This window comes from Nerophis lumbriciformis, linkage group LG06 (assembly GCF_033978685.3).
Source record: "Nerophis lumbriciformis linkage group LG06, RoL_Nlum_v2.1, whole genome shotgun sequence".
Lineage (NCBI taxonomy): Eukaryota > Metazoa > Chordata > Actinopteri > Syngnathiformes > Syngnathidae > Nerophis > Nerophis lumbriciformis.
In genome coordinates, this window is record NC_084553.2 from 1,878,451 (window position 1) to 1,905,950 (window position 27,500).

The 27,500-nt window shown below is 39.0% G+C and overlaps 1 protein-coding gene across 1 annotated transcript in view; it reads right to left on the reverse strand.

The window, feature by feature from the left end:
• Positions 1–27,500, reverse strand: part of LOC133608944 (neural-cadherin-like) — a 143,970-nt gene that overhangs the window by 102,538 nt on the left and 13,932 nt on the right. The window contains exons 5-9 of the mRNA XM_061964599.2: positions 23,478–23,620; positions 13,867–14,039; positions 12,292–12,463; positions 3,036–3,206; positions 2,787–2,959 (exon numbers count right to left, since the gene is read on the reverse strand). Of these exons, the coding sequence (XP_061820583.2) occupies positions 2,787–2,959; positions 3,036–3,206; positions 12,292–12,463; positions 13,867–14,039; positions 23,478–23,620 (832 nt within the window). The remainder of the gene's footprint in view (positions 1–2,786; positions 2,960–3,035; positions 3,207–12,291; positions 12,464–13,866; positions 14,040–23,477; positions 23,621–27,500) is intronic.

Genomic DNA, 27,500 nt, shown 5'->3' on the forward strand with positions numbered 1-27,500 from the left:
GGCTACAAGTCCATCACTGGTCCTGGCAGATGTTCCGAGGCTACAAGTCCATCACTGGTCCTGGCAGATGTTCCAAGGCTACAAGTCCATCACTGGTCCTGGCAGATGTTCCAAGGCTACAAGTCCATCACTGGTCCTGGCAGATGTTCCGAGGCTACAAGTCCATCACTGGTCCTGGCAGATGTTCCGAGGCTGCAAGTCCATCACTGGTCCTGGCAAATGTTCCGAGGCTACAAGTCCATCACTGGTCCTGGCAGATGTTCCAAGGCTACAAGTCCATCACTGGTCCTGGCAGATGTTCCGAGGCTACAAGTCCATCACTGGTCCTGGCAGATGTTCCGAGGCTACAAGTCCATCACTGGTCCTGGCAGATGTTCCGAGGCTACAAGTCCATCACTGGTCCTGGCAGATGTTCCAAGGCTACAAGTCCATCACTGGTCCTGGCAGATGTTCCAAGGCTACAAGTCTATCACTGGTCCTGGCAGATGTTCCAAGGCTACAAGTCCATCACTGGTCCTGGCAGATGTTCCAAGGCTACAAGTCCATCATTGGTCCATCACAGATGTTCCTTCCCTGGACAACACAACCTGGCTCAGCCAGAAGTGGACATCATTTGCTCGCAAGAAACCCACCGAGACTTTTGCCCCCCGCAATCCCTGCACTGCAGCTGGCAGTGGACTTCCCTAGCCAGACATGTGAAGCTATATCTTGGTGAGGGACGCAGGCCTTGCCCCTTGGAAGCATTTCTGAAGGGGGAAGAAGGAACTGTTCTGGAATTATGGCTTACGGACAGCATGCCTGACTCGGCTTTCTAAATAGATGGACAACAGGTTTTCCAGGGCGCCCGAGATCTTCGAGCGGTGGAAGAATGCAAAGATGGTCTTAAAGGTTAGTGTACAAACTGTGGACTTTTAGGGAACTACTGCTATGAGGAGAGAGAACATTTGACCGTGTGTTGGTGACCAATTGTGTGCACCCCACCGGGTGCCAATGCTAACGCTAGTGATAGCGAGGCGCTGTGGGAGCGACATCACACCATCAGCTCTCTGCAAACTAAGCTCACAGAACAGACTTCAAACACGTAAAACTGATGGACAGTCTTCCTAGATTCCACCATTCCTTTCAGTGCATCAGGCTGGCAGATGTTCAGAGAAGCAGCCACGCGTGATGGATAAGTGGACCTGGACGTAGACACCTCATTAGTCCTGGCTTTCATCCCAAAGTGTGCTGATGATGTCTCCACTACCAAGAAGAACCAAACCAGAAGCCCAAGTTTGAATGCAGAGGTAAGAGCACTGCTGAGGGCTAGGAATGCCGCCTTCAGGACAGGCGAAGGATCAGCACCAAGGGCAGCAAGAAGAGAGCTAGATGGGAGCATTAAGACTGGACTAAAAAGATCTAGGGTCACCTCACCTCACCTCCAATGACCTTAGAATATGTAGAAAAAAGACATTAAGGGCATCGGTAATTACAACACCAAAGGACCTCTGCATGCCAAATGTCTTCAACGCCTGCTTTGATGATCCCAGCAAAAACAACCACACACCTCCGCCTGTTGACACACCCTTCAAAGGAACCCCGACAGGAGGACTATGCAAAGGATCAACCTGCAGGCTTGGACAACACCTCAGGGCAGTTATGACTGAGGTGCTAATATGTCAGTGTGGACCCTCTCAGGTGCCTTTGCCCACCTGGAGAGCAGGAACTCCTATGTCCGCACTGTTTCTGGACTTTGCCTCCGACTTCGACACCGTCATCCAACAGACCCTGGTAAAGAAGCTTCACATGCTAGGGCTGAGTCCCCCTCTGGGGAAATGGGCCTAGGACTTCCGGATTAACAGACCACAGACTGTCAGAACAATGTCTACTCCTTCGTCACCCTCAGCATTGACATTGAGCCCCCCTCCCCTTTACTGCACTGCTAAACACCCCAGCTGTCATATTGTGACCTTTTAGCGACACACCATCAATCATTTAAAGTTGACTTATAAAGCCCTTAATCACAAGTGCCTCACAGGGATAAAAAAAAACCACATCCCACACCAGTAGTGAGACGCATCACAGACAACGGTTAGTCAGGGTACGGAGAGAAGGTAGAACATCTGGTGCAAAAGCAACAACATTTGCATCCATGTAAACAAGACCAAAGAGGTGGTGGTGGACTTCAGGAAGGTCAGACACCCTACTTACCCTCTGCACATCGTAGCAGTAAAAGTGGAAATGGTCTCCAGCTTCAGTCACCTTAGAGTCCTTCTCTCCAGAGACCTCACCTGAAGCCACAACACTTCCTGTCTGCTCGAGATGGCATTTCTACTTCCTCTGGAAGCTGCGGCGTGCTGAACTCAGGGGCTCCATCCTTAGGAGCTTGTACAGATGTGTGGTGGAAAGGGAGCACCCTCAGCACCCCAGCATGACGGTGTGGCGCAGCATCTGCATGGTTGAAGAGAGGAAGGCGCTGCAGAGGCTGGTGAAAACTGCTCACAAGATGGTGGGGAGCAGCCTTCCCAACAGGTGCAGAAATAGGGTCTCTGCATCACCAAAGAACCCACCCACCCTGCACAATCTCTCTTTGACCTCCCACCACCTCAGGCAGGAGCTGGTGGAGTAGGACCACCAGACTGAGGAACAGCTTCTTTCGGGAAGCTGTTGGACTGCTGAACTCTGAATGATATTAAAAACTCACTGGGCACTTTTAGGCAGGAAACATTTGAACAAGTCATTCATCCTGTCCTATAAACTGAGGGACGCACAAACAACAGGTAAGGGGGAGGAGTCTGACTGAGTACCTGAGAGATGGGCTGGTTGACGAAGACCCAGCCTGTCAGAGGGTTGACCCTGAGGTACTCCGGCTGCTCGCTGGACATGGAGTACGTGATGGCGGCGTTGGTGCCAAAGTCGTCGTCATGGGCCGCCACTCGCAGGAAGCTGGTGCCGATCATCGTGTCCTCACGGAGGAAGTCTGCGGAGGATGAGACCAGCTTTGAAAAGGTTTGAGTTCTCAGTGTTTGTCGGAGTGCGAATGAAAAACTGCTCACACTCATAGCGGAAGTTCTCAAACTTGGGACTGTTGTCGTTCTGGTCCACGATGAGGATGTTGAGCTGACAAATGCCAATCAGCGGGTCGGCGGCTTGGTCGGTGGCCGTCACCGTCACCGCGTACTCCCGCTGGCGCTCGCGGTCAAACTTCCTGGCAGTGACGATTGTTCCTAGAGACCACATGAACACTTTGATGTTGTTTCTGGCGCCAAAGCAACCTTTGAACCGAGCAGCTGCTGAGCTCAAATGAAATCAATCGTGGCGGCGGATGAAAATATTGATTTATTGGTCGTGGATTTCTTGATTTCTGTTTTGGAGCTCAGCTGACCTCACTCGCCCGGTAGTTTGTCACGTTTGCCATAAAGATGCCACCTAGAGGTCTGAGGGCCAGACTTCATCAGGTCTGAGGGCCAGACTTCATCAGGTCTGAGGTCCAGACTTCATCAGGTCTGAGGGCCAGACTTCATCAGGTCTGAGGCCCAGACTTCATCAGGTCTGAGGTCCAGACTTCATCAGGTCTGAGGCCCAGACTTCATCAGGTCTGAGGGCCAGACTTCATCAGGTCTGAGGGCCAGACTTCATCAGGTCTGAGGCCCAGACTTCATCAGGACATTGTCCACATCAAAGATGCTACAAGCAACCCAATGTAGGTGAATATATGCTAAGCTAAGCTACATCCTAGCTTTGTGTTATCAATAACGAAACATATCGACATCATTTTGCCATAAATTCAGTATTTTCGAACTTCAAAAATGGCAAAACCAACTAAAAACACCAATATTACGTTAGCATTGGTCGCTACATGAGACACAACCAATCAGAGCGAGCTGTCAGTATCGTGGCCACTGATTGGCTGAGCCACAGGCAGCATTAATAACATTAGCATGCTAATATTTTTTAGACAATTTTGAAGCCTGATAACTTGGTACTTGACACCTGCCAGTGGTTAGCATGCTAACATTAGCATGCTAACCTTTTAAGCTAAAATGACATGTCTATGAGTCACAGACATATGACCTATTCTAAGTGTTAGCATGTTAGCAACATTAGCATTTAAGTTCGACTTTTGCATTTCGTCCGTTTTTTGTGTAATTTTCTGATGTTCACTAAATAATACAACAGTGAGTAGAGAATACAACACTGAGTGTGAGTAGAGAATACAACGCTGAGTGTCACTAAAGAATACAACACTGAGTGTGAGTAGAGAATACAATACTGAGTGTGAGTAGAGAATACAACACTGAGTGTCACGTGTCACTAAAGAATACAACACTGAGTGTGAGTACAGAATACAACACTGAGTGTGAGTAGAGAATACAACACTGAGTGTGAGTACAGAATACAACACTGAGTGTGAGTAGAGAATACAACACTGAGTGTGAGTAAAGAATACAACACTGAGTATGAGTAGAGAATACAACACTGAGTGTCACATGTCACTAAAGAATACAACACTGAGTGTGAGTAAAGAATACAACACTGAGTGTGAGTAGAGAATACAACACTGAGTGTCACATGTCACTAAAGAATACAACACTGAGTGTGAGTATAGAATACAACACTGAGTGTGAGTAGAGAATACAACACAACAATGAGTGGGCGTAAAGAATACAACAATGAGTGTGAATATAGAATACAACAGTGAGTGTGAGTAGATAATACAACAGTGAGTGTGAGTAGATAATACAACAGTGAGTGTGAGTAGATAATACAACACTGAGTGTGAGTAGAGAATACAACACTGAGTGTGAGTAGAGAATACAACACAACACTGAGTGGGCGTAAAGAATACAACAATGAGTGTGAGTATAGAATACAACAGTGAGTGTGAGTAGATAATACAACACTGAGTGTGAGTAGATAATACAACAGTGAGTGTGAGTAGATAATACAACACTGAGTGTGAGTAGAGAATACAACACTGAGTGTGAGTAGAGAATACAACAATGAGTGTGAGTAGAGAATACAACACAACAATGAGTGGGCGTAAAGAATACAACAATGAGTGTGAGTATAGAATACAACACTGAGTGTGAGTAGATAATACAACAGTGAGTGTGAGTAGAGAACACAAGAGTGAGTGTGAGTAGAGAATACAACAATGAGTGTGAGTAGAGAATACAACAGTGAGTGTGAGTAGAGAATACAACAGTGAGTGTTAGTAGATAATACACCACTGAGTGTGAGTAGAGAATACAACACTGAGTGTGAGTAGATAATACAACACTGAGTGTGAGTAGATACTACAACAGTGAGTGTGAGTAGATAATACAATAGTGAGTGTAAGTAGATAATACAACACTGAGTGTGAGTAGATAATACAACACTGAGAGTGAGTAGATAATACAAGAGTGAGTGTGAGTAGAGAATACAACAGTGAGTGTGAGTAGATAATACAACACTGAGTGTGAGTAGATAATACAACACTGAGTGTGAGTAGATAATACAACACTGAGTGTGAGTAGATAATACAAGAGTGAGTGTGAGTAGAGAATACAAGAGTGAGTGTGAGTAGAGAATACAAGAGTGAGTGTGAGTAGATAATACAAGAGTGAGTGTGAGTAGATAATACAACAGTGAGTGTGAGTAGATAATACAACACTGAGTGTGAGTAGATAATACAAGAGTGAGTGTGAGTAGATAATACAACACTGAGTGTGAGTAGATAATACAACACTGAGTGTGAGTAGATAATACAACAGTGAGTGTGAGTAGAGAATACAACACTGAGTGTGAGTAGATAATACAACAGTGAGTGTGAGTAGATAATACAACACTGAGTGTAAGTAGATAATACAACACTGAGTGTGAGTAGATTATACAACACTGAGAGTGAGTAGATAATACAAGAGTGAGTGTGAGTAGAGAATACAAGAGTGAGTGTGTGTAGATAATACAACACTGAGTGTGAGTAGATAATACAACACTGAGTGTGAGTAGATAATACAACAGTGAGTGTGAGTAGATAATACAAGAGTGAGTGTGAGTAGAGAATACAAGAGTGAGTGTGAGTAGATAATACAACACTGAGTGTGAGTAGATAATACAACAGTGAGTGTGAGTAGATAATACAAGAGTGAGTGTGAGTAGATAATACAAGAGTGAGTGTGAGTAGAGAATACAAGAGTGAGTGTGAGTAGATAATACAAGAGTGAGTGTGAGTAGATAATACAAGAGTGAGTGTGAGTAGATAATACAAGAGTGAGTGTGAGTAGATAATACAACACTGAGTGTGAGTAGAGAATACAACACAACAATGAGTGGGCGTAAAGAATACAACAATGAGTGTGAGTATAGAATACAACAGTGAGTGTGAGTAGATAATACAACACTGAGTGTGAGTAGATAATACAACAGTGAGTGTGAGTAGATAATACAACACTGAGTGTGAGTAGAGAATACAACACTGAGTGTGAGTAGAGAATACAACACTGAGTGTGAGTAGAAAATACAACAATGAGTGTGAGTAGAGAATACAACACAACAATGAGTGGGCGTAAAGAATACAACAATGAGTGTGAATATAGAATACAACAGTGAGTGTGAGTAGATAATACAACAGTGAGTGTGAGTAGATAATACAACACTGAGTGTGAGTAGAGAATACAACACTGAGTGTGAGTAGAAAATACAACAATGAGTGTGAGTAGAGAATACAATACAACAATGAGTGGGCGTAAAGAATACAACAATGAGTGTGAGTATAGAATACAACAGTGAGTGTGAGTAGATAATACAACAGTGAGTGTGAGTAGATAATACAACAGTGAGTGTGAGTAGAGAACACAAGAGTGAGTGTGAGTAGAGAATACAACAATGAGTGTGAGTAGAGAATACAACAGTGAGTGTTAGTAGGTAATACACCACTGAGTGTGAGTAGAGAATACAACACTGAGTGTGAGTAGATAATACAACACTGAGTGTGAGTAGATACTACAACAGTGAGTGTGAGTAGATAATACAATAGTGAGTGTAAGTAGATAATACAACACTGAGTGTGAGTAGATAATACAACACTGAGAGTGAGTAGATAATACAAGAGTGAGTGTGAGTAGAGAATACAAGAGTGAGTGTGAGTAGATAATACAACACTGAGTGTGAGTAGATAATACAACACTGAGTGTGAGTAGATAATACAACACTGAGAGTGAGTAGAGAATAAAAGAGTGAGTGTGAGTAGAGAATACAAGAGTGAGTGTGAGTAGATAATACAAGAGTGAGTGTGAGTAGATAATACAACAGTGAGTGTGAGTAGATAATACAACACTGAGTGTGAGTAGATAATACAAGAGTGAGTGTGAGTAGATAATACAACACTGAGTGTGAGTAGATAATACAACACTGAGTGTGAGTAGATAATACAACAGTGAGTGTGAGTAGAGAATACAACACTGAGTGTGAGTAGATAATACAACAGTGAGTGTGAGTAGATAATACAACACTGAGTGTAAGTAGATAATACAACACTGAGTGTGAGTAGATTATACAACACTGACAGTGAGTAGATAATACAAGAGTGAGTGTGAGTAGAGAATACAACAATGAGTGTGAGTAGAGAATACAACAGTGAGTGTGAGTAGAGAATACAACAGTGAGTGTTAGTAGATAATACACCACTGAGTGTGAGTAGAGAATACAACACTGAGTGTGAGTAGATAATACAACACTGAGTGTGAGTAGGTACTACAACAGTGAGTGTGAGTAGATAATACAATAGTGAGTGTAAGTAGATAATACAACACTGAGTGTGAGTAGATAATACAACACTGAGAGTGAGTAGATAATACAAGAGTGAGTGTGAGTAGAGAATACAAGAGTGAGTGTGAGTAGATAATACAACACTGAGTGCGAGTAGATAATACAACACTGAGTGTGAGTAGATAATACAACACTGAGTGTGAGTAGATAATACAAGAGTGAGTGTGAGTAGAGAATACAAGAGTGAGTGTGAGTAGAGAATACAAGAGTGAGTGTGAGTAGATAATACAAGAGTGAGTGTGAGTAGATAATACAACAGTGAGTGTGAGTAGATAATACAACACTGAGTGTGAGTAGATAATACAAGAGTGAGTGTGAGTAGATAATACAACACTGAGTGTGAGTAGATAATACAACACTGAGTGTGAGTAGATAATACAACAGTGAGTGTGAGTAGATAATACAACAGTGAGTGTGAGTAGATAATACAACACTGAGTGTAAGTAGATAATACAACACTGAGTGTGAGTAGATTATACAACACTGAGAGTGAGTAGATAATACAAGAGTGAGTGTGAGTAGAGAATACAAGAGTGAGTGTGTGTAGATAATACAACACTGAGTGTGAGTAGATAATACAACACTGAGTGTGAGTAGATAATACAACAGTGAGTGTGAGTAGATAATACAAGAGTGAGTGTGAGTAGAGAATAGAAGAGTGAGTGTGAGTAGATAATACAACACTGAGTGTGAGTAGATAATACAACAGTGAGTGTGAGTAGATAATACAAGAGTGAGTGTGAGTAGATAATACAAGAGTGAGTGTGAGTAGAGAATACAAGAGTGAGTGTGAGTAGATAATACAAGAGTGAGTGTGAGTAGATAATACAAGAGTGAGTGTGAGTAGATAGTACAAGAGTGAGTGTGAGTAGATAATACAAGAGTGAGTGTGAGTAGATAATACAAGAGTGAGTGTGAGTAGATAATACAACACTGAGTGTGAGTAGAGAATACAACACAACAATGAGTGGGCGTAAAGAATACAACAATGAGTGTGAGTATAGAATACAACAGTGAGTGTGAGTAGATAATACAACACTGAGTGTGAGTAGAGAATACAACACAACAATGAGTGGGCGTAAAGAATACAACAATGAGTGTGAGTATAGAATACAACAGTGAGTGTGAGTAGATAATACAACAGTGAGTGTGAGTAGATAATACAACACTGAGTGTGAGTAGAGAATACAACACTGAGTGTGAGTAGAGAATACAACACTGAGTGTGAGTAGAAAATACAACAATGAGTGTGAGTAGAGAATACAACACAACAATGAGTGGGCGTAAAGAATACAACAATGAGTGTGAATATAGAATACAACAGTGAGTGTGAGTAGATAATACAACAGTGAGTGTGAGTAGATAATACAACACTGAGTGTGAGTAGAGAATACAACACTGAGTGTGAGTAGAAAATACAACACTGAGTGTGAGTAGAGAATACAATACAACAATGAGTGGACGTAAAGAATACAACAATGAGTGTGAGTATAGAATACAACAGTGAGTGTGAGTAGATAATACAACAGTGAGTGTGAGTAGATAATACAACAGTGAGTGTGAGTAGAGAACACAAGAGTGAGTGTGAGTAGAGAATACAACAATGAGTGTGAGTAGAGAATACAACAGTGAGTGTGAGTAGAGAATACAACAGTGAGTGTTAGTAGGTAATACACCACTGAGTGTGAGTAGAGAATACAACACTGAGTGTGAGTAGATAATACAACACTGAGTGTGAGTAGATACTACAACAGTGAGTGTGAGTAGATAATACAATAGTGAGTGTAAGTAGATAATACAACACTGAGTGTGAGTAGATAATACAACACTGAGAGTGAGTAGATAATACAAGAGTGAGTGTGAGTAGAGAATACAAGAGTGAGTGTGAGTAGATAATACAACACTGAGTGTGAGTAGATAATACAACACTGAGAGTGAGTAGAGAATACAAGAGTGAGTGTGAGTAGAGAATACAAGAGTGAGTGTGAGTAGATAATACAAGAGTGAGTGTGAGTAGATAATACAACAGTGAGTGTGAGTAGATAATACAACACTGAGTGTGAGTAGATAATACAAGAGTGAGTGTGAGTAGATAATACAACACTGAGTGTGAGTAGATAATACAACACTGAGTGTGAGTAGAGAATACAACACTGAGTGTGAGTAGAGAATACAACACTGAGAGTGAGTAGATAATACAAGAGTGAGTGTGAGTAGAGAATACAAGAGTGAGTGTGAGTAGATAATACAACAGTGAGTGTGAGTAGATAATACAAGAGTGAGTGTGAGTAGAGAATACAAGAGTGAGTGTGAGTAGATAATACAACAGTGAGTGTGAGTAGATAATACAACACTGAGTGTGAGTAGATAATACAAGAGTGAGTGTGAGTAGATAATACAACACTGAGTGTGAGTAGATAATACAACACTGAGTGTGAGTAGATAATACAACAGTGAGTGTGAGTAGAGAATACAACACTGAGTGTGAGTAGATAATACAACAGTGAGTGTGAGTAGATAATACAACACTGAGTGTAAGTAGATAATACAACACTGAGTGTGAGTAGAGAATACAACACTGAGAGTGAGTAGATAATACAAGAGTGAGTGTGAGTAGAGAATACAAGAGTGAGTGTGAGTAGATAATACAACAGTGAGTGTGAGTAGATAATACAAGAGTGAGTGTGAGTAGAGAATACAAGAGTGAGTGTGAGTAGATAATACAACAGTGAGTGTGAGTAGATAATACAAGAGTGAGTGTGAGTAGAGAATACAACAGTGAGTGTGAGTAGATAATACAACACTGAGTGTGAGTAGACAATACAAGAGTGAGTGTGAGTAGATAATACAAGAGTGAGTGTGAGTAGATAATACAAGAGTGAGTGTGAGTAGATAATACAAGAGTGAGTGTGAGTAGATAATACAACACTGAGTGTGAGTAGAGAATACAACACTGAGTGTGAGTAGAAAATACAACACTGAGTGTGAGTAGAGAATACAATACAACAATGAGTGGACGTAAAGAATACAACAATGAGTGTGAGTATAGAATACAACAGTGAGTGTGAGTAGATAATACAACAGTGAGTGTGAGTAGATAATACAACAGTGAGTGTGAGTAGAGAACACAAGAGTGAGTGTGAGTAGAGAATACAACAATGAGTGTGAGTAGAGAATACAACAGTGAGTGTGAGTAGAGAATACAACAGTGAGTGTTAGTAGGTAATACACCACTGAGTGTGAGTAGAGAATACAACACTGAGTGTGAGTAGATAATACAACACTGAGTGTGAGTAGATACTACAACAGTGAGTGTGAGTAGATAATACAATAGTGAGTGTAAGTAGATAATACAACACTGAGTGTGAGTAGATAATACAACACTGAGAGTGAGTAGATAATACAAGAGTGAGTGTGAGTAGAGAATACAAGAGTGAGTGTGAGTAGATAATACAACACTGAGTGTGAGTAGATAATACAACACTGAGAGTGAGTAGAGAATACAAGAGTGAGTGTGAGTAGAGAATACAAGAGTGAGTGTGAGTAGATAATACAAGAGTGAGTGTGAGTAGATAATACAACAGTGAGTGTGAGTAGATAATACAACACTGAGTGTGAGTAGATAATACAAGAGTGAGTGTGAGTAGATAATACAACACTGAGTGTGAGTAGATAATACAACACTGAGTGTGAGTAGAGAATACAACACTGAGTGTGAGTAGAGAATACAACACTGAGAGTGAGTAGATAATACAAGAGTGAGTGTGAGTAGAGAATACAAGAGTGAGTGTGAGTAGATAATACAACAGTGAGTGTGAGTAGATAATACAAGAGTGAGTGTGAGTAGAGAATACAAGAGTGAGTGTGAGTAGATAATACAACAGTGAGTGTGAGTAGATAATACAACACTGAGTGTGAGTAGATAATACAAGAGTGAGTGTGAGTAGATAATACAACACTGAGTGTGAGTAGATAATACAACACTGAGTGTGAGTAGATAATACAACAGTGAGTGTGAGTAGAGAATACAACACTGAGTGTGAGTAGATAATACAACAGTGAGTGTGAGTAGATAATACAACACTGAGTGTAAGTAGATAATACAACACTGAGTGTGAGTAGAGAATACAACACTGAGAGTGAGTAGATAATACAAGAGTGAGTGTGAGTAGAGAATACAAGAGTGAGTGTGAGTAGATAATACAACAGTGAGTGTGAGTAGATAATACAAGAGTGAGTGTGAGTAGAGAATACAAGAGTGAGTGTGAGTAGATAATACAACAGTGAGTGTGAGTAGATAATACAAGAGTGAGTGTGAGTAGAGAATACAACAGTGAGTGTGAGTAGATAATACAACACTGAGTGTGAGTAGACAATACAAGAGTGAGTGTGAGTAGATAATACAAGAGTGAGTGTGAGTAGATAATACAAGAGTGAGTGTGAGTAGATAATACAAGAGTGAGTGTGAGTAGATAATACAACACAGTGAGTGTGCACCTGTGTCAGGATGGATGCTGAAGGCGGGCACAGTGGAGTCTTTGTGCATAAATCCATACGTGACTTTTCCATTGGATCCCTCGTCTGCATCCTGGGCATGAACCTGCAGCACCAAAGTTCCTGCTGGCTGGTTCTCTAGAACCCAGGTCTTCTTCTCACGGTACTGCTGGCACTACATGGGAGGGGTGTATTATTAGTGTGTACAATCTATAACATAGTGTGTACTATTAGTGTGTGCAATCTATAACATAGTGTGTACTGTTAGTGTGTACAAACTATAACATAGTGTGTACTGTTAGTGTGTGTAATCTATAACATAGTGTGTACTATTAGTGTGTGTAATCTATAACATAGTGTGTACTATTAGTGTGTACAATCTATAACATAGTGTGTACTATTAGTGTGCACAAACTATAACATAGTGTGTACTGTTAGTGTGTGCAATCTATGAAATAGTGTGTACTAATACTGTGTGCAATCTATAAAATAGTGTGTACTATTAGCATGTACGATCTATAAAATAGTGTGTACTATTATTGTGTTTAATCTATGAAATAGTGTGTACTATTAGTGTGTGCAATCTACAAAATAGTTTGTACTAATAGTTCGTACAATCTATGAAATAGCGTGTACTATTAGTGTATGCAATCTACACAATAGTGTGTACTATTAGTGTGTGTAATCCATAAAATAGTGTGTACTATGTAGCAGGTGAGTGCAGAGCAGCACAACATGGAGTGTTTCCAGCACAGGGTGAGAGCATCAGTCTATGAAACATGCTAAACTTCTCTCAAGCTGTTCCTGCTTTCCCTGTGAGAATAAATGAAGCTTGAATTCTATTTGATCTGCTAATTGGCAACACACACGTGATTTATGTCCACCTCCTCTTAGGGACTAGCTTAGCACAGAGGAGGAGTTATGTGGGAGGGGATGGTGGTCATGGCGATGAAGAGTTAGTGGGTAATAAATAGAGGAGGAGTTATGTGGGAGGGGATGGTGGTCATGGCGATGAAGAGTTAGTGGCTAATAAATAGAAGAGGAGTTATGTGGGAGGGGATGGTGGTCATGGTGATGAAGAGTTAGTGGCTAATAAATAGAGGAGGAGTTATGTGGGAGGGGATGGTGGTCATGGTGATGAAGAGTTAGTGGCTAATAAATAGAGGAGGAGTTATGTGGGAGGGGATGGTGGTCATGGTGATGAAGAGTTAGTGGCTAATAAATAGAGGAGGAGTTATGTGGGAGGGGATGGTGGTCATGGTGATGAAAAGTTAGTGGGTAATGAATAGAGGAGGAGTTATGTGGGAGGGGATGGTGGTCATGGTGATGAAGAGTTAGTGGCTAATAAATAGAAGAGGAGTTATGTGGGAGGGGATGGTGGTCATGGTGATGAAGAGTTAGTGGCTAATAAATAGAGGAGGAGTTATGTGGGAGGGGATGGTGGTCATGGGGATGAAGAGTTAGTGTCTAATAAATAGAGGAGGAGTTATGTGGGAGGGGATGGTGGTCTTGGTGATGAAGAGTTAGTGGCTAATAAATAAAGGAGGAGTTATGTGTGAGGGGATGGAAAGGACTCACCTGGTCAAAGACGGGCTTGTTGTTGTTGACGTCGTCCACGCCCACCACCACCTGGGCACAGGAGCTCAGGACCTGAGGACCGCCTGAGGCGTTGTCGTCTGAGGCGGTCACGTTGAGTACGTACTGGACGCCCTGCAGCTGAGGAGGAGGCTTGGAGCGCAGACGGATCAGACCTGGAAACACCTGCCAGTCAGGAAGTACTTACAGGAGTGTACTAATACTTCTCTCTTCTACTGGCCTTCAAGTACTAGCTCAGACAGTACTTCAAGTACACTGAAGGTACTGGCCAAGTCCATTATTGAAGTACATTAAAGGTACTGTATACACATGAAACACACACACACACACACACACACACACACACACACACACACACACACACACACACAGTTTCCGCTAAGTGGGCAGCTAAGCCTTTGTGTGCAATTGCAGCGATGTGTGGAGTTAGAGTCTTTAGTGATTGCTTGTCTGTGAGTGCTCAGAATCTTTTTGTTGTGTGAGTCAATGCTTTGTTTGCTATTCATCATGCAGCTGTAGCTAAGTTAAAGGTGTTCCTGTTGAATAAACAAGTATGGTATCATGCTAGTTACATATTACTTACACACACTAAGTCTCCAATGAAGAGCAAGGAAACCTGTCAAACAGGCTTGTAGGGATGATATAGCCTCTGTGTTTGTTCCTGACCTAACTTATATTCTGCTCCACCCCGATATTGAGCACTGTATAACGGATACACCACAGAAACATTGACTATATATATATATATATATATATATATATATATATATGTATGTGTGGGGAAAAAAATCACAAGATTATTTCATCTCTACAGGCCTGTTTCATGAGGGGGGGTTCCCTCAATCATCAGGAGATTTTAATGGGAGCATTCGCATACCATGGTTTATATAGGGCACAGAGTGGGTGGGTACAGGCTGGCGTAGGGGCGTGGTGATTGGCTCATGTGTTACCTAGGAGGTGTTTCCGTCTGTGGCGGCATGCTGTTACAATTTCGCTGCGCTTGTTGAGGGATGACAGGTCTGGACGGTAAATAATAAACAGTTTCTCTTTCAAGCATAGGTTGCATCTTTTATTACCACTATTGTAAGGTGTGCTGGATGCAAGAATTTGCCATGTTATTGAATATTCAACATTATTGTCTTTGAGGTCCCAAATGTGTTTGCTGAGTTCTGTGGTATTCCGCAGGTTTTGGTTCCTGAAAGAAGCCTTGAGGACAGGGTGGACGCCACAGCCAACAAGGAAGCCTTCATCACATTGAAGGACCACAAACCCAACTTCGCAAATAACCCAAAATGCCGACTAATAAACCAAACTAAATCTGAAATAGGAAAAATCAGCAAAATAATCCTGGACAGAGTCAACACAAAAATCAAGGACAAAACACCACTCAACCAATGGAGAAATACAGCAGCAGTAATCAAATGGTTCAACAACATCCAAGACAAACAACAGCACAACTTTATCTCCTTTGATATCGAGGAATTTTACCCTTCCATCACGCAAGACCTACTGACTCAAGCACTAGACTTCGCCTCACACTACGACTCAATCACAGGCAACGAAAGAAACATCATCATCCACGCAAAAAACTCCATTCTCATCCACAACAGTACACCATGGCAAAAAAAGAACAATGCAACATTTGACGTCACTATGGGAAGTTTTGACGGAGCAGAAACGTGTGAACTCGTTGGGAGTTTCCTCCTCTCCCAGCTCGCTAGCCTCAATCTGAACCTTGGTATTTACCGTGATGACGGACTGGCAGTGTGTCGCGCCTCGCCAAGGAGCAGCGAGAATACCAAGAAGCGCATATGCCAAATTTTCAAAGAGAACGGCCTAGGGATCACGATTGAAGCCAACAAGCAAACCGTCAACTTCCTTGACGTCACTTTCAACCTGAGAAATAACAGCTACCAACCATTCACGAAACCCAACACAACACTCCAATACGTGCACCATGACAGCAACCACCCACCCACCACCACGAAAAGAATACCTACCGGAATTAATAAAAGGCTATCGATGCTGTCATCTAGCAAAGCTGAATTTGACCAAGCAACCCCCCCGTACCAAAAAGCCCTTGATGAAAGCGGATACAATTTCACCCTCACCTATGAACCCACGCCAGGAAACCAGCCAAAAAAGAACAGAAAACGAAACGACATCATCTGGTACAACCCCCCATACAGCAAAAACGTCTCAACTAACATTGGACACAAATTCCTCAATCTGATTGACAAACACTTTCCCAAAGACAACACCCTAAGAAAAGTATTTAACAAGAACAACATTAAATTGAGCTACAGCTGTATGAACAATATACGACAAATCATCTCAAACCACAACAAAACAATTGCAAATGAGCCGTCGGCCCCCGGACAGAGCGACTCCAAAACCAACAAAGGCTGCAACTGTCGAAAGAAACCTGATTGCCCTCTCAACGGGGGGTGCTTACAAGCATCAGTTGTCTACCAATCTAAGGTAACACGCAAGGACATTAACACATCCGACACATATGTAGGATTAACCGAGGGAGAGTTCAAAACCAGATGGAACAATCACAAGGCTTCTTTCAGGAACCAAAACCTGCGGAATACCACAGAACTCAGCAAACACATTTGGGACCTCAAAGACAATAATGTTGAATATTCAATAACATGGCAAATTCTTGCATCCAGCACACCTTACAATAGTGGTAATAAAAGATGCAACCTATGCTTGAAAGAGAAACTGTTTATTATTTACCGTCCAGACCTGTCATCCCTCAACAAGTGCAGCGAAATTGTATCAGCATGCCGCCACAGACGGAAACACCTCCTAGGTAACACATGAGCCAATCACCACGCCCCTACGCCAGCCTGTACCCACCCACTCTGTGCCCTATACAAACCATGGTATGTGAATGCTTCCATTAAAATCTCCTGATGATTGAGGGAACCCCTCATGAAACAGGCCTGTAGAGATGAAATAGTCTTGTGATTTTTTTCCCACACATACATATATATATATATATATATATATATATATATATATATATATATATATATATATATATATATATATATATATATATATATATTTATATATATATATATATATATATATATATATATATATATATATATATATATATATATATATATATATATATATATATATATATATATGGTCCAACATTATAGAAAACAAGCAAGAGAGTATGTACACTATATACACTGTATGCATATACTAGCAGCTACACAACAGCTGAGCACACAATAGCACACAGGCTAGCCTTAGGTAATAATGACTGAGCAATGAAAGGTTGTCAACATAAACAAGTATGGAATCATTCTAGTTACATATTACTTACACATATAATAAGTCTCCAAGGAAGAAATGTATGAGAAAGTATCTAGTAAGAAACGTGTCAGCATCATACATACGTGTTGCATCATGAGCTTTACTTTATGCATTATTAATTAAAAATGACCACTCCACTTTAACCTAAAGACAGCAAAAGTCCACTCCAGGGAGTTAATAATAAATGGTTCTGTGTTTGACCCATTTCACTTATCTATGGTCCACACCACTAAATGATACATGTAGGATTGCTGCTGATATCACGCCAGGTTCATGTCGGTATCGGCACACATTGAAGGCTGATATTGGAACGCCACATGAGGAGGACACGGAATGTTGAGTTGTGTGGGCGACTCATCTGCATCCTGCTCAGCTTTCACCCTCAGCTTTTGTATTCCTCTCACACACACACACACACACACACACACACACACACACACACACACACACACCATCTGTGTGTGTGTGTGTGTGTGTTTACACAGTGTTATCTCCACAGGTGTTATCACAGTCATGTGTTCATCTACTTGCTCTTTTCACACCGCAGCACGGAGAGATGACTTTAAATCATGCATGGTGTGTGTGTGTGTGTGTGTGTGTGTGTGTGTGTGTGTGTGTGTGTGTGTGTGTGTGTGTGTGTGTGTGTGTGTGTGTGTGTGTGTGTGTGTGTGTGTGTGTGTGTGTGTGTGTGTAATATCCCCCTGTCTGTGTTTACCAGAGCAGAGAGGTGAAGAGGAAGATGTATGATTGTGAGTTTTTTCTTTTATGGTGAGATTGTTCATAGCAAGTCATGTGATCTGTGTCTGTATGCACGTGTGTGTGTGTGTGTGTGTGTGTGTGTGTGTGTGTGTGTGTGTGTGTGTGTGTGTGTGTGTGTGTGTGTGTGTGTGTGTGTGTGTGTGTGTGTGTGTTACACAAGAGATGGACCATTGCCATGAAGGGGGAGTAAGCATTGAGGTATTTGTCACAATGACTGCTTCCTTGACACTCTTCTATACACTCACCAGTAGTGTGTGTGTGAGTGTGTGTGTGTGTGTGAGTGTGTGTGTGTGTGTGTTTGTGTGTGTGTGTGTGTGTATGCACGTGTGTGTGTTTGTGTGTGTGTGTGTGTGTGTGTGTGTGAGTGTGTGCACGTGTGAGAGAGACACAAATAAACACAAAGTGAGGGTGTTTCTAGTTTGCAGCGAGGGAGGTGTAAGGGGGACAAGACTCCGCCTCCAGGAAGACACATTGTCTCATTTCAATGAATTCAATCGTGCTGTTTGATGATTGACTTTGATTCATAGTCCCGTGAAATGATTGACTTTGATTCATAGTCCCTTGAAATGATTGACTTTGATTCTTGAAATAATTGACTTTGATTCATGGTCTCTTGAAATGATTGACTTTAAATCATAGTCTTGTGATATGATTGACTTTGATTCATGGTCCCTTGAAATGATTGACTTTGATTCATGGTCCCTTGAAATGATTGACTTTGATTCATGGTCCCTTGAAATGATTGACTTTGATTCATGGTCCCTTGAAATGATTGACTTTAAATTATAGTCTTGTGATATGATTGACTTTGATTCATGGTCTTGTGAAATGATTGACTTTGATGCATAGTCTTGTGAAATGATTGAATTTGATTCATTGTCCCTTGAAATGATTGACTTTGATTCATGGTCCCTTGAAATGATTGACTTTGATTCATGGTCCCTTGAAATGGTTGACTTTAAATCATAGTCTTGTGATATGATTGACTTTGATTCATGGTCCCTTGAAATGATTGACTTTAAATTATAGTCTTGTGATATGATTGACTTTGATTCATGGTCTTGTGAAATGATTGACTTTGATGCATAGTCTTGTGAAATGATTGAATTTGATTCATTGTCCCTTGAAATGATTGACTTTGATTCATGGTCACTTGAGATGGTTGACTTTGATTCATGGTCCCTTGAGATGGTTGACTTTGATTCATGGTCCCTTGAAATGATTGACTTTGATTCATGGTCCCTTGAAATGATTGACTTTGATTCATAGTCCCTTGAAATGATTGACTTTGATTCATGGTCCTTTGAAATGATTGACTTTGATTCATAGTCCCTTGAAATGATTGACTTTGATTCATGGTCCCTTGAAATGATTGACTTTGATTCATGGTCCCTTGAAATGATTGACTTTGATTCATAGTCCCGTGAAATGATTGACTTTGATTCATAGTCCCGTGAAATGATTGACTTTGATTCATGGTCCCTTGAAATTATTTACTTTGATTCATGGTCCTTTGAAATGATTGACTTTGATTCATGGTCCCTTGAAATGATTGACTTTGATTCATGGTCCCTTGAAATGATTGACTTTGATTCATGGTCCTTTGAAATGATTGACTATGATTCATGGTCCCTTGAAATGATTGACTTTGATTCATGGTGCCTTGAAATGATTGACTTTGATTCATAGTCCCTTGAAATGATTGACTTTGATTCATAGTCCCTTGAAATGATTGACTTTGATTCATAGTCCCTTGAAATGACTGACTTTGATTCATAGTCCCTTGAAATTATTGACTTTGATTCATGGTCCCTTGAAATTATTGACTTTAAATCATAGTCTTGTGATATGATTGACTTTGATTCATGGTCCCTTGAAATGATTGACATTAAATTATAGTCTTGTGATATGATTGACTTTGATTCATGGTCCCTTGAAATGATTGACTTTGATTCATGGTCCCTTGAAATGATTGACTTTGATTCATGGTCCCTTGAAATGATTGACTTTAAATTATAGTCTTGTGATATGATTGACTTTGATTCATGGTCTTGTGAAATGATTGACTTTGATGCATAGTCTTGTGAAATGATTGAATTTGATTCATTGTCCCTTGAAATGATTGACTTTGATTCATGGTCCCTTGAAATGATTGACTTTGATTCATGGTCCCTTGAAATGGTTGACTTTAAATCATAGTCTTGTGATATGATTGACTTTGATTCATGGTCCCTTGAAATGATTGACTTTAAATTATAGTCTTGTGATATGATTGACTTTGATTCATGGTCTTGTGAAATGATTGACTTTGATGCATAGTCTTGTGAAATGATTGAATTTGATTCATTGTCCCTTGAAATGATTGACTTTGATTCATGGTCACTTGAGATGGTTGACTTTGATTCATGGTCCCTTGAGATGGTTGACTTTGATTCATGGTCCCTTGAAATGATTGACTTTGATTCATGGTCCCTTGAAATGATTGACTTTGATTCATAGTCCCTTGAAATGATTGACTTTGATTCATGGTCCTTTGAAATGATTGACTTTGATTCATAGTCCCTTGAAATGATTGACTTTGATTCATGGTCCCTTGAAATGATTGACTTTGATTCATGGTCCCTTGAAATGATTGACTTTGATTCATAGTCCCGTGAAATGATTGACTTTGATTCATAGTCCCGTGAAATGATTGACTTTGATTCATGGTCCCTTGAAATTATTTACTTTGATTCATGGTCCTTTGAAATGATTGACTTTGATTCATGGTCCCTTGAAATGATTGACTTTGATTCATGGTCCCTTGAAATGATTGACTTTGATTCATGGTCCTTTGAAATGATTGACTATGATTCATGGTCCCTTGAAATGATTGACTTTGATTCATGGTGCCTTGAAATGATTGACTTTGATTCATAGTCCCTTGAAATGATTGACTTTGATTCATAGTCCCTTGAAATGATTGACTTTGATTCATAGTCCCTTGAAATGACTGACTTTGATTCATAGTCCCTTGAAATTATTGACTTTGATTCATGGTCCCTTGAAATTATTGACTTTAAATCATAGTCTTGTGATATGATTGACTTTGATTCATGGTCCCTTGAAATGATTGACATTAAATTATAGTCTTGTGATATGATTGACTTTGATTCATGGTCTTGTGAAATGATTGACTTTGATGCATAGTCTTGTGAAATGATTGAATTTGATTCATGGTCCCTTCAAATGATTGGCTTTGATTCATGGTCCCTTGAAATGATTGACTTTGATTCATAGTCTCTTGAAATGATTGACTTTGATTCATAGTCCCTTGAAATGATTGACTTTGATTCATCGTCTGTTGAAATGATTGACTTTGATTCATTGTCCCTTGAAATGATTGACTTTGATTCATAGTCTTCTGAAATGATTAAATTTGATTCATAGTCCCTTGAAATGTTTGACTTGAATTCATAGTCCCTTGAAATGATTGGCTTTGACTCATAGTGTTGTGAAATGATTGACTTTGATTCATAGTCTTGTGAAATGATTGACTTTGATTCATAGTCTTCTGAAATTATTGACTTTGATTCATAGTCCCTTGAAATGCTTGACTTGAATTCATAGTCCCTTGAAATAATTGGCTTTGACTCATAGTCTTGTGAAATGATTGACTTTGATTCATAGTCTTCTGAAATGATTGACTTTGATTCATAGTCTTGTGAAATGATTGATTTTGATTCATAGTCTTGTGAAATGATTGACTTTGATTAATGGTCCTTTGAAATGATTGACTTTGATTCATAGTCCCTTGAAATGATTAACTTTGATTAATGGTCCTTTGAAATGATTGACTTTGATTCATTGTCCCTTGAAATGATTGACTTTGATTCATGGTCTTGCGAAATGATTGACTTTGATTCATGGTCCCTTGAAATGATTGACTTTGATTCATGTTCCCTTGAAATGATTGACTTTGATTCATGGTCCCTTGAAATGATTGACTTTGATTCATGGTCCCTTGAAATGATTGACTTTAAATTATAGTCTTGTGATATGATTGACTTTGATTCATGGTCCCTTGAAATGATTGACTTTAAATTATAGTCTTGTGATATGATTGACTTTGATTCATGGTCTTGTGAAATGATTGACTTTGATGCATAGTCTTGTGAAATGATTGAATTTGATTCATGGTCCCTTGAAATGATTGATTTTGATTCACGGTCCCTTGAAATGATTGAATTTGATACATAGTCTCTTGAAATGATTGACTTTGATTCATGGTCCCTTGAAATGATTGTCTTTAAATCATAGTCTTGTGAAATGATTGACTTTGATTCATGGTCCCTTGAAATGATTTACTTTGATTCATGGTCCCTTGAAATGATTGACTTTGATTCATGGTCCCTTGAAGATAAAACTATTATGGATGGTGAAAATGATAAAACTATGATGGATGTTGAAAGTGATAAAAAAAAATGATGGATGTTGAAAATGGTAAAAATGTGATGGATGGTGAAAATGATGAAAATAGGATGGATGTAGAACAATGATGAACATATTATGGATGTAGAACAATGATGAACATAAGATGGATGTAGAACAATGATGAACATATGATGGATGTAGAACAATGATACAAAATGATGGATGGTGAAAATGATGAAAATATGATGGATGTAGAACAACGATGAACATACGGTGGATGTAGAACAACGATGAACATGCGATGGATGTAGAACAACGATGAACATACGATGGATGTAGAACAATGATGAACGTACGATGGATGTAGAACAATGATGAAGGTATGATGGATGTAGAACAATGATGAAGGTATGATGGATGTAGAACAATGATGAAGGTATGATGGATGTAGAACAATGATGAACGTATGATGGATGTAGAACAATGATGGATGTAGAACAATGATGAATGTATAATGGATGTAGAACAATGATGAAGGTATGATGGATGTAGAACAATGATGAAGGTATGATGGATGTAGAACAATGATGAAGGTATGATGGATGTAGAACAATGATGAAGGTATGATGGATGTAGAACAATGATGAAGGTATGATGGATGTAGAACAATGATGAAGGTATGATGGATGTAGAACAATGATGAAGGTATGATGGATGTAGAACAATGATGAAGGTATGATGGATGTAGAACAATGATGAAGGTATGATGGATGTAGAACAATGATGAAGGTATGATGGATGTAGAACAATGATGAAGGTATGATGGATGTAGAACAATGAAGAAGGTATGATGGATGTAGAACAATGATGAAGGTATGATGGATGTAGAACAATGATGAAGGTATGATGGATGTAGAACAATGATGAAGGTATGATGGATGTAGAACAATGATGAAGGTATGATGGATGTAGAACAATGATGGATGTAGAACAATGATGGATGTAGAAGAATGATGGATGTAGAAGAATGATGGATGTAGAAGAATGATGGATGTAGAAGTGTGACATGAATAAAGGACCTTTGTGAGCGTCGATGACAAAGTTTCCCTCCTGGTTGCCGGAGGTGATCTTGTAGCTGATGGCGTCTCCGTCAGGATCCTTGGCCAGCACGGTGGCGACGAGGGTGTTTGGACCCGCATCCTCCGACACAAACGTCCGGTAGCTGACATCAACAAAATATAAATATTAATATGAATACAAATATTAATATAAATATTAATATGAATACAAATACTTCAAATACTAATATTCATGACAAGTCTGAGCAGGAATGATTTAGACATTTTTATCTTTTACAGATACACACATTTATATCTCACAATTAACATTTGTATCTATTTTTATCTTTTACCGATACACACATTTATATCTCACAATTTACATTTATATCTATTTTTATCTTTTACCGATACACACATTTATATCTCACAATTAACAATTGTATCTATTTTTATCTTTTACTGATACCCACTTTTATATCTCACAATTAACAATTTTATCTATTTTTATCTTTTACCGATACACACATTTACATCTCACAATTAACAATTGTATCTATTTTTATCTTTTATCGATACATACATTTATATCTCACAATTAAAATTTATATATATTTTTATCTTTTACCGATACACACATTTATATCTCACAATTAACAATTGTATCTATTTTTATCTTTTATTGATACCCACTTTTATATCTCACAATTAACAATTGTATCTACTTGTATCTTTTATTGATACACACATTTACATCTCACAATTAAAATTTGTATATATTTTTATCTTTTACTGATACACATATGTATATCTCACTATTAACAATTTTATATTCTACCGATACACATATTTATATCTCACTATGAGTACTATTATTTATTTTTATCTTTTGCCGAGATATATTTATGTCTCACTATTAACAAATGTATCTATTTTTATCTTTCACCGATACACATATGTATATCTCACTATTAACACCTTTATCTAATTTTATTTTTTACCGATACACATATTTATGTCACTGTTAACAACTGCATCGATTTTTATCTTTTACCGATACACATGTTCATATCTCACTACGATCACCTTTATCTATTTTTATCTTTTACGATAAACATAATTATATCTCACTATTAACAATAATATCTATGTGTGTATGTGAGATAGCAACATGAGATATAAGTGTGTATGTGTATCAGCAACATGAGATATAAGTGTGTATGTGTATCAGCAACATGAGATATAAATGTGTATGTAAGATAGCAACATGAGATATAAGTGTGTATGTGAGATAGCAACATGAGATATAAGTGTGTATGTGAGATAGGAACATGAGATATAAGTGTGTATGTGAGATAGCAACATGAGATATAAGTGTGTATGTGAGATAGCAACATGAGATATAAGTGTGTATGTGAGATAGCAACATGAGATATAAGTGTGTACGTGTGATAGCAACATGAGATATAAGTGTGTACGTGTGATAGCAACATGAGACACAAGTGTGTACGTGTGATAGCAACATGAGATATAAGTGTGTATGTGTGATAACAACATGAGGTATAAGTGTGTATGTGTAGGAGCAACATGAGATATAAGTGTGTATGTGAGATAGCAACATGAGATATAAGTGTGTATGTGTGATAGCAACATACATGTAATAGCAACATGAAATATAAGTGTGTATGTGAGATAGCAACATGAGATATAAGTGTTTATGTGTGATATTAACATGAGACACAAGTGTGTATGTGCGATAGCAACATGAGATATAAGTGTATTGTGTTAACAAGGACAATCAGAGCCCTCTTGAGGTTCGGCATGACAACAATGTGACTTGGAGGAGGTCACATGACAACAATGTGACTTGGAGGAGGTCACATGACAACAATGTGACTTGGAGGAGGTCACGTGACAACAATGTGACTTGGAGGAGGTCACATGACAACAATGTGACTTGGAGGAGGTCACATGACAACAATGTGACTTGGAGGAGGTCACATGACAACAATGTGACTTGGAGGAGGTCACATGACAACAATGTGACTTGGAGGAGGTCACATGACAACAATGTGACTTGGAGGAGGTCACATGACAACAATGTGACTTGGAGGAGGTCACATGACAACAATGTGACTTGGAGGAGGTCACATGACAACAATGTGACTTGGAGGAGGTCACATGACAACAATGTGACTTGGAGGAGGTCACATGACAACAATGTGACTTGGAGGAGGTCACGTGACAACAATGTGACTTGGAGGAGGTCACGTGACAACAATGTGACTTGGAGGAGGTCACATGACAACAATGTGACTTGGAGGAGGTCACATGACAACAATGTGACTTGGAGGAGGTCACATGACAACAATGTGACTTGGAGGAGGTCACATGACAACAATGTGACTTGGAGGAGGTCACGTGACAACAATGTGACTTGGAGGAGGTCACGTGACAACAATATGACTTGGAGGAGGTCACATGACAACAATGTGACTTGGAGGAGGTCACATGACAACAATGTGACTTGGAGGAGGTCACATGACAACAATGTGACTTGGAGGAGGTCACATGACAACAATGTGACTTGGAGGAGGTCACATGACAACAATGTGACTTGGAGGAGGTCACATGACAACAATGTGACTTGGAGGAGGTCACATGACAACAATGTGACTTGGAGGAGGTCACATGACAACAATATGACTTGGAGGAGGTCACATGACAACAATGTGACTTGGAGGAGGTCACATGACAACAATATGACTTGGAGGAGGTCACATGACAACAATGTGACTTGGAGGAGGTCACATGACAACAATGTGACTTGGGGGAGGTCACATGACAACAATGTGACTTGGAGGAGGTCACATACTGATTGATTGATTGATTGATAACACATCACACCCTATCAGCCCCTGTAACCATGACTTTGACAGCCCAAGGAGACGTTTGCTGCTGCCAGAAGAGAAAGATGAGCACAACTGACACATTTGAAAAACAATACAGACAAATGTAACAGTTCTTGGTATCAGCAGGAAGTTACCTGTATCGCCTTTAACACCAAACTGCCATGAAGAGCTCCTTATTATTATTATTATTATTATTATTATTATTATTATTATTATTATTATTATCATTATTATTATTATTAATATGATTATTAATATGTGTCCCAAGAAGCCATTATTAGTTGACTAAGACATTGTGAAATAAAAACTAGTACTTAGTTATAATGAGATGATGTCAATATACATCAACTATTCTGACCTGGAGGAAATGTGACAAAACGAAAGATGGGAAAGTTCCCAAAATGTTGTTGTTGTTGTTGTTGTTGTTTTTAATATCACACATGCCAACAATCACTATGACATATATCTTTACTTTGCTGCAGGACAGTGATGATATGATTATTATTAATAATATCATTATTATTAGTATTATTATTATTATTATTATTATTAATTATTATTATTAGTAGTAGTAGTAGTATTACTATTACTATTATTATTACTATTATTACTCGTATTACTCTTATTATTATTATTATTATTATTATTATTATTCATTATTATTATTATTAGTATTACTATTTTTATTGTTATTATTATTATTATTATTACTATTATTAGTATTAGTAGTAGTATTACTATTATTATTATTATTATTATTATTATTATTATTACTATTATTATTATTATAATTATTATTATTATTATTATTATTATTATTATTATTATTATTATTACTATTATTATTATTATTATTATTACTATTGTCTTACAGTGGAAGGCTAAGCCAGCTACACAACACATAAAGCTAACAATGCTAATGTATTACTTTATTGATACAATCATGTGTGTGTAATACAATGATGTGTTTGTAGGTGTTGTGTAAAAGTGTTATTTTATTCATACAATCATGTGTGTGTAATACAATGATGTGTTTGTAGGTGTTGTGTAAAAGTATTATTTTATTGATACAATCATGTCTGTGTAATACAATGATGTGTTTTTAGGTGTTGTGTAAAAGTATTATTTTATT